Source organism: Enoplosus armatus, chromosome 12 (genome assembly GCF_043641665.1).
Source record: "Enoplosus armatus isolate fEnoArm2 chromosome 12, fEnoArm2.hap1, whole genome shotgun sequence".
Classification (NCBI taxonomy): Eukaryota; Metazoa; Chordata; class Actinopteri; order Centrarchiformes; family Enoplosidae; genus Enoplosus; species Enoplosus armatus.
The window spans coordinates 11,904,664-11,918,606 of record NC_092191.1 but is presented as its reverse complement, the minus strand read 5'-3'; the positions used below and the strand labels follow the sequence as shown (position 1 = coordinate 11,918,606).

General features: G+C 41.2%; 2 protein-coding genes across 2 annotated transcripts; one reads left to right on the top strand and one right to left on the bottom strand.

Moving 5' to 3' along the window:
• Nucleotides 1-992: 992 nt before the first annotated feature.
• Nucleotides 993-7,709, bottom strand: LOC139294107 (zinc finger protein 345). Its single transcript, XM_070915897.1, is given in 3 exon segments — nt 993-4,581; nt 7,542-7,575; nt 7,578-7,709. Coding segments are annotated over 3 exon segments (1,941 nt in total). The 3' UTR covers nt 993-2,806.
• A 1,317-nt stretch (nt 7,710-9,026) lies between these two features.
• On the top strand, nt 9,027-13,412 carry ftr14l (finTRIM family, member 14-like). The gene is made up of 7 exons (XM_070915824.1): nt 9,027-9,579; nt 9,717-9,812; nt 9,922-10,155; nt 10,306-10,465; nt 10,606-10,737; nt 11,231-11,367; nt 11,720-13,412. The coding sequence occupies exons 1-7, from the start codon at nt 9,181-9,183 to the stop codon at nt 12,101-12,103; spliced, it is 1,542 nt and encodes a 513-aa protein (XP_070771925.1). The 5' UTR covers nt 9,027-9,180; the 3' UTR covers nt 12,104-13,412.
• The last annotated feature ends 531 nt before the right edge of the window (nt 13,413-13,943 follow it).

Below are 13,943 nucleotides of genomic sequence, written 5' to 3'. Positions count from 1 at the left end.
TGTCTTTCTTGTCATGATGTTGCTTCCTATAAAACATTTACCATCAACATAACAGATGAGCATCTGCAAAGACAGTAGTTTACTGCAAAATATCTGGGATTTACTATTAGTAGTGGCCAATATCAACTTCATGAAGCTATATAGTTGTTGGCCCAGTAGTACTTTTTATTGCTTTTATCCAACTTTTTTAGCATATATTTGAGAATATAACTTAATACAACTGCTAGGTTTCATTAAATATATATAAAAATCTGAAGTTTACCCAGCATCTGTTGGTCGGAGATCCATGGGAATTTGCTACGTGTTTAAGTGATATATCTAATGTAAACATCAGTGATGTAAACCAGACATTGCTCTGCACCCAGAGGGCTGATAAGCCCTTATTTCTGAAGGATTCAGTGACAGTGGTTCACAACCTGGGGTGTCTACCTCAGCAGGCAACTTAAGTCTGACCCTCCAGCTGTGAAGGAATGCAAATCAGTGTAGTGTACACGAGTGTGGGAAGGCAGGTAGTTTATTATATTGATGTTTTTACAGTTACGGTTCCCAAGAGCTTTCCCCATCTAGATTGAATTACACCTTTAACTCAGCTGCTCCAACTGGCTCAGTTTTGGTGAGACTCCAGTTTAAGACATCTGTAGGAAGATTAAGAGTCCTATAAAAATTGATGTAAAACAAACAAATGTGATACACAAGTACCTGCACTATACACTGGAACCTCCTCGATGAATTGATGTAACTGTAACTTAAGTGGAGAGATAAAGAGTGACACCATGTGGATATATTTAGGAAGTGCAAGGATGAGAGTAATGACTTCCAGATAGAAAGTAAACTAGCACTTAATATCTCACCTAGTGTCACCATTATACACTATTCATGCGCTATTTATTTTGTAGGTTTAATGAGTTATGGGCAGATGATACTTGTATTTAGCTATGAGGTTGAATGCTTAACCCATTTCATAACCATGCTCCATTGATCAAACACCACAAGAGAGTCAACAACCTTTATTTATCCATATATGTGCCACTCAGAAATTGGGAAGAGGTGTTACAGGATTTGCCCTTAAGAGAAGCCTATATGGATCATTTACAATTTTTCTTTCTACAATGAGGCCATTGACAAAAATGAAGGGGAGAAAAAAAAAGACAATATGGTCGTAACAGTGTAAACACATGGTAATATACATGAAAGCAAAAAAGCAATAGGTATCAGTGACATCAAATTAAAATGTAGGGTAAGTTAGTATGAATAAGAACAAAAGACTCCTGAAAACCCTAACTTTTTTTCTCAAATAACAGCTCAGCATACATTTCTACATAGCATGCAATAAGGCACCTATCTAACACAAGGAAGAAACCTATGCTACAGTTTGAAGCACAATTGTTATCCAAATAAAAAGGAAAGAAAATATTGCTCACCATGTTCACTCCCATAAAAACTGTATTTCTCTCATTCCCTTTCATATAACCCAAGCCATATCTAAAAAAATACATCAGTTTGTAAAAGATATTTTACACAGAACAGTAAATAGAGCGCAATCCATTGGAATTCGGAAAAATCTTTAAGTCTTGTAAAAGTGAGATTTTCTCGTGTAGTCTTTTTAGTATACACAACCTTTTTTTTTTCAGATCACTTTGTGGTAATTTGCAGATCAACATGAGTAAGAGTTACCTATATTCTATACACAGGTATTGAATTAGTCTCCAAAGCAATAAAGAAAGTGTAATTTTGCATTTCATGTACATTTGGTGCGTGGGTACAGGAAACTGCACGGTAAATAATTAGGACACAGGTCATGTTGTATATGCTACCCAGTAGGTTTTTATTTTCTATTATGCATTTCCTAATGGCTAAATTGCATGTCATAATAGAATCAGGGTGTCAGCCAGTATTGCTCTCTGTACAGTCTATGCAGCAGTGCTAACCCATCGTAGACATACAAGAAAACAATCTTATAAATATACAAGATGGCTCATGTCTGATGGAGCCCAAATTCAAGAACAAGCTGCATGAGAACACCTGCAACATGTTTATCTCCAACACTTAAAACAAATTAAAGTCATAAAAGGAAAAAAAATAGTGGAGACAAAGTGGATCTTACTATCAAAAATGTAATCTTTTGGAACAGCACACTAGTCACCTATACATATATATATAAAAGAAAATCAATAAGTATTTACATTGGATTTTTGATGTTTGCTTCACATGGGTTATGTGGGTGAAAAAGAAACTATTTAAATCGAGACAACAGTTCTTGTTCATCAATTGCGTTGGTAGCATTGAATAAAGTTGCAGCTGAAAAGCGCATGTGCCCACCTGAAGGTACATAAACTGAATTCTTCTATCAAAAAGACTAACCAGGGGGTGAAGCATATTTTTCCCAGGTAACAATTTTATCATGTAGATCTTCAAATCACATTTTTTTTCTTTAAAAGTGTTCAAAAAGGTCCTGGAGCAAGTGAAGCACAATCACAAACAAGAACAGACGCTCCTTCACAATCTATTATTATACCCTCTTCATACTGAGCACAAAATCCCAGGTTCAGCTCTGAAGTATAGGTTGCAACGTCCTTCAGGACTAGCCATTTCCTTTTGAAGACTTGAGTGTTACTGTCCATTTATTCTCAACTGCTCCACTTCAACGTAGCAATGTGCTGACCTGACCACTTTGTCTATAGAAGTTGGCCTGATGTTTCCTGTGGCGTGGCGATATCAATGATGGGACCATTGGTAGAACAGAAACAAGGGGGAGCAGGGATGTTTGCACTTGCATGGGACAGCATGTGAGGGTGGGAAAGGGTGCTCACTGATCTACATGGATCCTATGATGTCTGGAAAGGGAAGATGAATGGTTAAAGCCTTTTCCACACTGGGAGCACCTGTACGGTTTTTCAACAGACAGGATGCGCTGTTTTGGGAAGGCGTTGTTAGGGAATCCCTTCCCTGTGGGAATGGTGCTGTACTGCTGCGGCTGCGGCTGTGGAGGCTGCGGCTGTTGTTGCTGTTGTTTATTCTCCAAGTGAACTCTCTGATGCCTAGCAAGGGAGGAGGAGTGATTGAATCTTTTGCCACAGTGAGCGCAGGTGTAACTCTTTCCCTCTGAGTGGACTCTTTGGTGCCGGGACAGGGAAGAGGAATGATTGAAGCCCTTATCACAGTGGTGGCACATGTAGGGCTTGTCTCCCTGCTGGTGCACCCTCTGCTTCGGGGGAGTGCCATAGGACAAGGTTTTCCCAGGCTGAGGTGGTGAAAACACTGGATTCTGCAGGTGGGTCTTGTGGTGGCGAGAGAGGGAAGAGGAGTGATTGAAGCCCTTGTTGCAATGTCTGCAGGTGTAGGGCTTCCCTCCGGCATGGACTTGCTGGTGCTTTTTCAGATGGCGTTTGCGGACAAAACTCTTCCTGCACATGTTGCATTTGTACGGCTTCTCACCCGAGTGGATCCTCTGGTGCTCTCTCAGAGTGGCAGCAGCTGCAAAACACTTTCCACATTGTGCGCACCGGTGGGGTTTGTCTCCGAGCACGACGGCAGCGTGGGTCTTCTGGTGCTGCTTCAGGTTGGAAGTTGTAGCAAAGCCTTTGCCACACTGGCCACAGGTATATGGCTTCTCGCGTGCATGGACCTCCTGGTGCTTTTTCAGATGCCTCCTGCGGACAAAGCTCTTCCTACACTGGGTGCACTTGTAGGGCTTGTCCTCTGAATGCATCTTCATGTGTTCTCTCAGGGTGATGGCAGCGGCAAAGCTCTTACCGCACTCTGAGCATCTGTGGGGCTTGTCTGGCAAATGAATCATCTGATGAGACTTGAGGCTGAAGGCATCAATAACATCTTTGCCCATAATCTCAACTCCAGGGGGGACGTAGGGCTTTTCTTTCATGTGAATCTTCATGTGCTGCTTGAGGCTGGCCTCCACAGCAAAGCTCTCACCACAGTGAACACAAATGTACGGGTTGAGGTCCTTATGGATCTCAAAGTGTTGGTGAAGATCAGCTATGCTGCCAAAAATCTCCCCGCACTCGTTGCACTGCAGGCCATGGGCTTCATGTATGATTACACCATTCTCAGACTCCACTGTTAACTCCCCACCATGGTCGGACTCTACTTTCACCACATGCTCACTTTCTGTCTTAAGCAGCACCTCTCCCAGCAGAGCCTCACTTCCTGTCGTCTTGATTTCTGCCCCAGTGAAACAGTGCATCTCACCATGTTCCACCTTAATGTAATCATGGTCTGACTCTGCTACAATTGCATCCACACAAGCTACAGCTCCGAGCTCTGTACCCAGTCCCTGGATCTTCAAGTCTGAGCCGTGGATCTCCAGCTCTAATCCACGCTTTTCTTCTGTCATGATCTCAGTTTCTGCTCCATAATGAAGGTCGACATGGCTGTGGGCTATGACACACTCCGACCCAAGTGTGTCAAGGCCGGGTGTGTCACATTCAGTCTCTGACTCCGCCATGAGAACACACTCCAGCCCCACGACCTCCGTTTTCCTGCCGGGCGATGACACAAGAAGGAATCGGGGGATATAGTTTGCTTTGTTCAGTGCAGCGCCGGTGCTCTTTTCAGTAAGCAGACCTGCAAAAGAAGAAAATAAAGAGTGAAAATAAACAACTACAGTACCTTCAGTGGTTTTCATTCATTTGTTTAGGTTATGTGTCTGGGATAATGCCAATTAATAAACTAATTCACCCAGAGGTAGACCAGAAGGCAAATCTGGTGTCCCCGCCACCCTACAAATCTAACAAAATTTGACGGAGAGGTCTAGGGCCAGTTATGTCTTTACCTGCTGTACAGTGCCATATCCCATACATGCGTCATATGGTGGTAGGTTTTTCGTATATATTTATCACCAATAATTTAATTAAATGAGTGGAATTGGCAAGAGAAAAAGGTAGAGCTATTTAACAAACAGCACTTTGGCATCAAATTCTATATTATAGGATAATATGGGATTTCTTGTTTGATTCCAAGCTGCTGTATGCATGTCTACATGTACATCAGAAATATTATAAATTATATGATGATGATTAACATGCGTTAGTGGTACGCAACATATCTGCATTTAATATTGCCGCAATTACCACAAATGTTTCAATATCCAATTGTTACAAATGTACCGCAATCAAGTGAGAAAGGTTAAAATCAAATATAGTCACTGTTAAATTGTGTTTCTCTCCAAAATATATTCTGGGTCTATAAAAGATCACGGTGGTTTTTGGATTAATTATTTTGACATAGTTGTGGCTGACAAAATTACAGGACGAGACAATAAACCCAATATTGAATTAACTGCCTTTCAGAGAGATGAGTTTGTCATCTTTATGTAGACAACATAAACATCATCTGATATTAATTGAAATATAATAAGGTTAATTTGCAACAGAAGTTCTCCCCTGGAGAAGGAACCCTGGCTGCCCAAGAAAGACATCGCAAGCTCAGCCAGCACAATGTAGCACAACAGCAAAGACACGGGTTGGTGGTGCGTTTATAATAGGTGATCAGTGTGACAAAGGAAAGCCCTTCATATTGGATGATTATCTATTCTGTATTACTGTATATCCACTGGCCTATGATCATTTGATCAAGAACACCCGAGTCTGCTGCATTAGGCTTAGAAAACTTAAGATTGCGTTTAAGTGAGAGATGAATAAGCTATGGGCTCATAGTTCACATTGAATAAAGTTGTGGGACTGGCGAGACAAATGCATTTCCCATAACTACACGTATTATATACCATCAACGGCATGCTTGCAATACTACTTAGCAAGCTAAATGATCAATTAGCTAGCTAAGTTAGCGCTCAAGAGAAGCTTCACCTCACTAGCTAACACAGTTGATAAAATCAAAGTGGAACCACCACATCATGATGAAGCTCTCAATTCTAACTTAATCCGCAAGCCTGACTGGCTTCCTAAATGCATTTCAGTGCGCAGTTCGCTATGCGTTATTATTAAATCCAACTGGGAAGGTGTTATGACATTTAAATAGCAAGGTTGTGTTAAACATAGAACTGATAGTTGCTAGCCTTCAATAACAGCTACAAATAGCCTTCATAGCCGCTAGTTAGCTGGCTATGATCGAGGGGGGACTGGTTAACGACAAAACAGCATTGTGTTAGCTGCTAATGTGTTCACGATTTAGCCAGCTAACTAGCTTCATAGCAAAAGCAACACGCGAGTAATTGTAGTAAGGACTAAAAGAACAGTGAAATACTTACATTAAAATGGGTAAAAGAACCGAGTAACTTGGTTCTATTTCTAACTCAACTACCGACGCGGAAATTTCCTTGTGCGAGTATTAACAGGCCATCTTGTTGTGCCACACCAGCACTTCCAGCTAGCCAAGATTACATGCTCGCCTAAGATGGCTGCCACTAGCTAACGTTAGCCAAGTTAGCTTCCGCCCTTCAAAACATATTGAATTAGCTAGACCTGCCCCTGAAGCGATCTCCGCGTAAGCCAAAAACGAACCCGGTTTAACCAAAGACGCATATGACAATATGACCATGACCTTAAAACTCTTAACACCTAGTATGACCGAAGACGACGTTGTAAGCTAATGGTAAGTAGGTTAGCAAGCTAAGAGCCACACCGTAATTCCAACCAGGAGTTGGCTAGCTGAAACAAAGATGGCTAACCGTGAGGGCGATGAATGCTGTGCGAAAAGCCCGGGAAAGGACGCCTTTTACTTACACAAGAATCAATGTAAGACACGAATCCCACAGCAAACGCAGTTTGAAACACCTTAACCGAGCAGAACACGATCAGGCAGGTACTTCAATTGCTACTTGAGGGGGCACGACGAATCTTGGCTACAAACCTATAGTCCTCCTGTACTGCGGCAGCAACCGACAAACCACACACACGACTTCAATGGCGGCCTTGCTGATGTTAGCAGCTATCCAGCCGAGACAATATTAGCGCATTGGCTAGATAGCCATGATGCCAAGCTAACGAGCCAGCTAATCCAGTTTGCTAGCACGGCTAAAGCCAGCTCTCCCGTTTAGTACTAGCCTGTAGATTGTAAAACATTGGAGCGGAAGCTTTGCTAAACCGCCCATCCGACCATGTTAAGTCTGGTTTCGCATGCAAAGATAAACTGGACGTTGATTCATGAAAGGTGGATGGGCCGATTCTACAATGATGTAGAAGGTTATTTTTGAATGTCTCAAAAATAACCTGGATGAGAATCAAAGCTGAAATAGTTCCTTATGCCAGTATGTCGTTGTGTCTGCTTTCCGACAGAACAAAATGTTACAACCAGTGCGAGTCAAGGCCTGTATTTTTCCATTACAAAGTTCGTTACTATCAGAGCTGAAGCTGCAAAAACAGACCCTTAAATAAAAACCCATAGGTTTTCCACCATAATAAATAATACCTAAGATTATATTTAGTTAAACAGAGACTTCCTTCTGCCTCAAAGCTGCAACTATTCATAATAGAGTAAGTTGAATTTAAACGATGAACAATCAACAGCAGTAACGTTGGGGATCACGCCGGTTTTAAACGTATAAATTCTTGCATGCATACACCCACCTTTCTGTCCTTTTACTTTTGATTGTAGAAGAGAGAGAAAAAAGAGAATCGTTTATATGCTTCAAACTCTGGGTTGAGAAGGGCTTTGCAAGCTGTTGTGAGGCTCGTCAAACCGCTGTGTGTGTCTTCCTCTCTCGGTCTGTGTGTGTAGCTGGCGCCACTGCTCATCTGGCGCCAACGTTGGACTACCGACGCACTTTAGCGAAAGCATTCATTGTCGTTTCAATACAGCACGGACACCACTATCGCCCCCTACAGCCTCGGAGTCGTTCATGCAAGACAAGCGGGAGAGCATAAGGAAATACTTTTGTATTCCCATGGTCTAAATATGCAGTATTTTGTTAGCATCAGTGGTGAACTGTAACTAAGTACAGTGCTGTATCCATTTTATGCATTTAACTTTATACTTTTACTCCACTACATTTGTCTGACAGCTTTTGTTACTAGTTACTTCTACAGAAAATAAATATGTTTCTGATAAACCAAAGGATTAAGTGTTTCTTTATAACTGGAAACTGGACAGGCAAGGTATGAAAATTATAATCTGAAGTAACTATGACACCATCTGATGCCTTTTTTAAATGTAAAGTAGAGCCTGTTAATATTTATCCGCAAGCTATTGTGAGATCATTGGCAAAGCAGGATATGATGATTTCCTTTGAAGGTTTTTGCAACTTTGAGGAGAATAATCTAATTGTAGGAAAGTCCCATGTATATGTAATTGGATGAGGTTCTAGATGCTGTACAGTTCTTTTATATACAGTATACTGTATGTATTTTAGGGATAGAGGCTTTGCAGAGGTGTATATATTTCCTGTGGTAATGAATTTGTCCCACAAGATGATGCTGTTTTCCTATTGCCAGCGTTTGATAAATGCCCTGATAGTGTGGACAGCACAAATTGTACATATCAGAAGTCTAAAGATAGACATAACACAAATGTTATCTTGAAACAAACAAAACAAAGTGAAGGTCATTCCTTAATAACAGTGTAGATGAAATCAAAGTAAAAAAGGCTCAAGCTAATGATTTTTGAAGATAACAGCTTTAGGTGAGTCTGGCAGGGTTGACACTTTGTAAACATATCAAAATAATGGCGTACTCTGTCAAGGTTGTTATTGTTTTACAGATAAGTGTCCATGCTATCCCTATCCTCAAATACATCATCATTCTGTATGCCCCAGATAATAAAGGGGGCTTTATGTTGCCATATCTATCTGCCCACCTTTATTATGAAGTTTAATCATGAAGTATTGAACATCAATAAGGGCTCCTTTTTTATTTTGGTAGTTTCAATTTTTCTTCTCCTTTGTATCGACACTCTTTGTTTCAGGCAGCAACACCCAATCCCTGACTATTAAACGCCCAACCAGGAATACTGGTTTTACAATGAGAGTAAACCACATAGCTAACATTCTGTCACACACAGTGTCAGTCGCACAGTTTCACCCAAGCTGTTAACTTCAGGAACTCATTTCCTCTGTGGATACCTTGTCCTGCTCACTTTTTTGTTGAGTATTTTCTTCGGCTGTTGATCTCAACACATTTTATTGAGAGGTTAACACGCTGCTGCGCTAAATCACCTGTGGATTTTAATTTTGTTCTCATAACCGCTCTTTTTTAACTCCTGGTAAAAAAAATGTCCCACCCTAGCACTCTGGATTTAGACCGATACAGCAGCCTGGAGAAATCTCGGCGCTCTACCAGTCACAGCCAGTCCAGGGCCCAGGCCAAGTATGGGGAAGTCCTGTGTGACTTCTGCACAACAAGGAAGCAGAAGGCTGAGAAGTCCTGCTTGGTGTGCCTGGCTTCTTACTGTGAGACCCACCTACAGTCTCACTATAATTACCCTGCCATGATGAAGCACAAACTGGTCAAAGCTACGGGTCAAATGAGAGAGAAGATCTGTGCACAGCATGACAAGCTGCTGGAGGCTTTTTGTCGCACCGATCAGACATCAGTGTGTGTTCTGTGCATGATGGATGAACACAAACACCATGACATCGTCCCTGCTGGAACTGAGAGGACTGAGAAACAAGTGAGTGGTGAAAACAATCTGTCAATCTATACTTTAACTTAGGTTGTTTATTGTACGAGGCTGACATACAGCAAACAGTTCATCTGCAGTGTTATCGTCCACTAACGATGGCGACTTTAATGTCATTCCCTCTACAGAAACAACTTGGTATCACGCTGCACAAATCTCAACAGAGGATTGACCAGAGGGTTAAAAAGTGGCAGGACCTCCGACAAGCTGTTGAATCAGTTAAAGTAAGTAAGAAAAGTCAGCATGATGCTAAAAACAAGCCATTAAGGTTTTCTTGTTTGATAAATAACTACTTTCCAACTCTCTCACTCTCTTTCTCATGTATCTCATCAGCACTCTGCTCAGACGGTCCTAGAGGAGAACGAGCGTATCTTCAGTGAGCTTCTGCTTTCCATAGAGAGGAAGTACAATGAAGTCAAGGAGATGGTCCGCTCCCATGAAAAGACCACCGTGACACGGGCTGAGGTACTGCTAGACCGCTTGGAGGAAGAGATCACTCTGTTGAGGAAGAGACACACTGACCTGGATAAGCTCTCACACACTGATGATCACATACACTTTCTACAGGTGAGCTTGATCTGTACTGAGGACCCCGATTAAGACCTGGTGTGGGGCAAAAATCAGTGGTCTTCTGAGAAAACAGTAGTATTATGCAGTGTTTAGGCTATTTGCTAGATATGTATCCTCTCTCATCTCTATCTTCTTATTTTTTGCCAGAGCTGGCAGTCTCTGTCAGGCCCCTCAGGATATGAAGACCTCAACAACATCAGTGTCGCTCCCTATTACTCTTTTGATGCTACCAAGAGAGCCATTGCTGCTCTGAAATTACAAATAGAAGAAGTCAGCAAGACAGAAATGAGCAAAATCTCAGGAGCAGGTGAACAAATTTGTCTTTCTTCACCTCAAGCAGCATTGATCTCTCTGCAGAGGGATTCCTTTCAGGAATGGCTGTTTTTTAGTCTGCTTTCATGAAGCTTATGTAGCCATGTGTTTTTTTTTGTATCTGTCTCTTCACAGTGAAGGAAGTCTACGTCACACAGGAAGGTGAGACAAAGACAAGGAGAGAATCAATTTTGAGGGACGAACTGAGGACAAGAGAGGATCCAAACACAAGAGAGGAACCAAAGACAAGAGAAGATTTCCTGAAATGTGAGTTATTAGGTTCAAAGCGTGACAGTCATGGTTTCATACAGTAGGAAGATCTCCACCCCTCACAAAGATGTGACTACACCATGTGGTGAGACAACTGAAACGAGTATTATGGAAAGCATGCTGCTTGCAGAACAGGTTTGGTGAAATGTAAGAAGGCAAACTTACAGTTCAGTATTACTTAAACCAACACAGGTGTTCCTGCTTTTACTCCACCTGTGGGAAGCATTTCAACAAGCTGATGCATGGGAGTTACAAACCAAAGGCTTTAGTGGGATGACTTTGTCATTCCTGAACACATTAGTGTCACAAGTATTTAATTTGGTGATTTGAAGCAAAAGAAGAGATGTTAGACAGTGACACTACAGGCTCATAGAAACATCTAATCTCAAAAAAGACAAATACCAAAACATATGATAACATTAGATTGGAAAGCAGAGACTGAGCGACAACACAGAGATGATTGATAATTATATTGTCCTGCATTGTTTAGATGCTTGCCAGTTGATTCTGGAAGTCAACAGTGTCCACCGAAACCTTCACCTCTCTGAGGGTAACCGAACAGCTACGATGAAGAGTGAGCCGAAGAACTACCCTGACCACCCAGAACGATTTGACCACTGGCAGCAGGTGAGAATTTACTGACCGCCAGGATGTCATTTTGTGCCTGAAAGAGGAGGAGGGAAGTTAATCTGTTGTGAATGGTATATAGAGCCAAAATGATCCCGCTATTAAGAAGGGGGAATACCAAATCCTGAAAACAGAGTTAAGATCACCCTCCTGAAGCTTAAAAGACTTATTTATTAATTAAAATGAAATCATGTTTGAAATCTTTTGTGTAAACTTTTTACATGTCTTTTCTTGATATTGATTGAAAATTGCTACCCAAATTTTAGTCTTGGTCAGTCTTGACAGCTGTTATAAGCCATGCATAAAGCAACACTTTATCTTTTAATCTCTAATTTCATCCATTCCATTCCAGGTGTTGTGCAGGGAGAGCGTGACTGGGACTCGTTGTTACTGGGAGGTGGACTGGAGGGGAACGGAGGTAGACATGGCCGTTACCTACAGGGGAATCCGCCGTAAAGGAAACGGCAATGAATGCAGCCTGGGCTGGAACGACAAGTCCTGGAGTCTGTATTGCTCTGACTCCAAATTCTCCTTTGTGCACAATAATAAGAGCAAAGATATTCCAGGACCTATATCATCTCGTATTGGCGTGTACCTGGATCATGCAGCAGGAATACTTGCATTTTACAGTGTCTCGGATGGCATGCAGCTTCTGCACAGAGTCCAGACTACATTTACAGAGCCTCTCTACCCTGCATTCAGTGTGTGGGGCTTTGGTACTAGTATAAGGCTGTAGAGTTGCCGTAATGCTGGTAATTTGCATCAAATTTACATCATATTCTCAATATTGCTGTGAAATTTGAAACAGGATGTTTGATTAATTCTTGTTTGTTTCACCTTTTTGCTAAAAGTTCTTTTTTTTCCTCATGTAGGAACTATTGTATGAGTTTTTATAAGAATCCAACTGATCTGTTTTTTTTTCTTTTGATCACTGATTGTTGTTTTGTCTAGTCTGAAGAGATGAAACCAAAATGTGTAAGTTTTACAGTAAGTAGGAAAAATATGCGATAATTGATATTATTATTATGTTATTTTCTCAATATATATATATATATTTCTTTTCTATTATGTTAAAGCATGTCATATTTACATTACTGGTATGTTATAAATGCTGTCTGTGAAACAAAATCACAATTTCTAAAACCCCCAAGTTATTATTGATTTATGTGGCACATTAAATATGGATTTGCACAAGACAGCCGTCTCAGATCCTGTTAAAAACACATCCCATCATGTGCACAGTGACTCAACATTGCTGGAGTTGCTTTTATTTGTCTTGGCTCCATTAATAGGCTACAGAAAATCTGGGCTACCTGGGCCCAACAGTGGAAAAGAAGAAAAATCTGCATTTTCCAAACAAGCTTCAAATGCATTTATCCCTTTGCCTGAAGTAAATGTAAGCAACTTATTCAAAGCCTTAAAATCACTAGGAGATCAAGAGAAGATCAAATCATATTGAGGGGATTTTTGATCAATCATTACCAGACATTAGGTCTGTACACATTGCCATACATCACCATCTGCTGGTCCTCATTAGTGGATACAGGCATAGAGAGAGACATTAACCAGTTAAAGCTCCAGGGGGCATCAGAAACACGTTTTGTTGGACAGACTGGCTTTAATTATTCACTCAAATACACACACATACAAAGGATATAATTTACACACAGATTATGTTATTCTTTCTTTACAGACGTGGTTTCAAATTTGTAATGTAACTGATTATTGGCCGGGTCGTCTGACTTTACAGTGAGAGAATAAAATGATATATCATGATCTACTAGGACAAGGAAGCCACAAAGGAAGAAGTGCTTGTTTTTTGTATGAAGTTGAGTTGAATATTGAGTTGTTTCAGATAAACCAAAAGGAAGAAATGAGTATCGTACTTCCTTCATCTGAATTGAGTTGCTAGGTAACAGCTAATTTCCGAGTTTACTTCCTGTCAGGCTCTCACAGACCTCTAGACCTTTGAAAATGTCAACTGTGAAATGTTCTGTTGGTAACACTAATTTATTTTTTCATAAGCTGCATAATCATACCCTAAAAGACGACATACAATACAATAAAACTGCTTTTAGCTTCGTTTTTTTTTTGCTCTCAACCCCGCCGACCCGCCCACTTGCTACGCAACCAAACCTGAATGCAACACTACTACAGGTTCTGGGGGGGCGGAGTCAAACAGCTGGATACTCTGGAGTGTCTCGTGGCGGCGATGCAGCGAGACCGACTGCATGTGAGAGCGAGACTTCCCCCACTCCAGTTCAAAGCGAAAAACGGCTAACTGGACCTGAGTTGTTCGGGAAGAAAAATAAGGATATATCGTGTCCCGCGAGTCCAGTGTTGAATAGTTTTGGTCCACCAGAGGTGTGGAGGACAGGTCGGCGTACTCTAAGTTACCAAAAAACAGCAAAAAACTTCCTAGCTAACAGAGGCAGAAGGTGAGTAGTCAGAGATTTGCTTTTGATGTTCGTCGATGTTGTTAGCTAGAAACGTGAAGGTGAGCTGCTGTTAGTGTGTGGCATGAAGAGGGAAGTTGCTAACCGACAATAATTGTAAATGAAAATATGAGTAAACAT

Excerpts from the sequence above, each read along its gene's own strand:
- ftr14l (XM_070915824.1), top strand. The coding sequence starts at position 9,181 with ATGTCCCACCCTAGCACTCTGGATTTAGACCGATACAGCAGCCTGGAG. Across the intron at positions 10,156-10,305 it reads ATCACATACACTTTCTACAG|AGCTGGCAGTCTCTGTCAGG; the intron begins GTGAGCTTGATC and ends ATTTTTTGCCAG. Across the intron at positions 11,368-11,719 it reads GATTTGACCACTGGCAGCAG|GTGTTGTGCAGGGAGAGCGT; the intron begins GTGAGAATTTAC and ends ATTCCATTCCAG.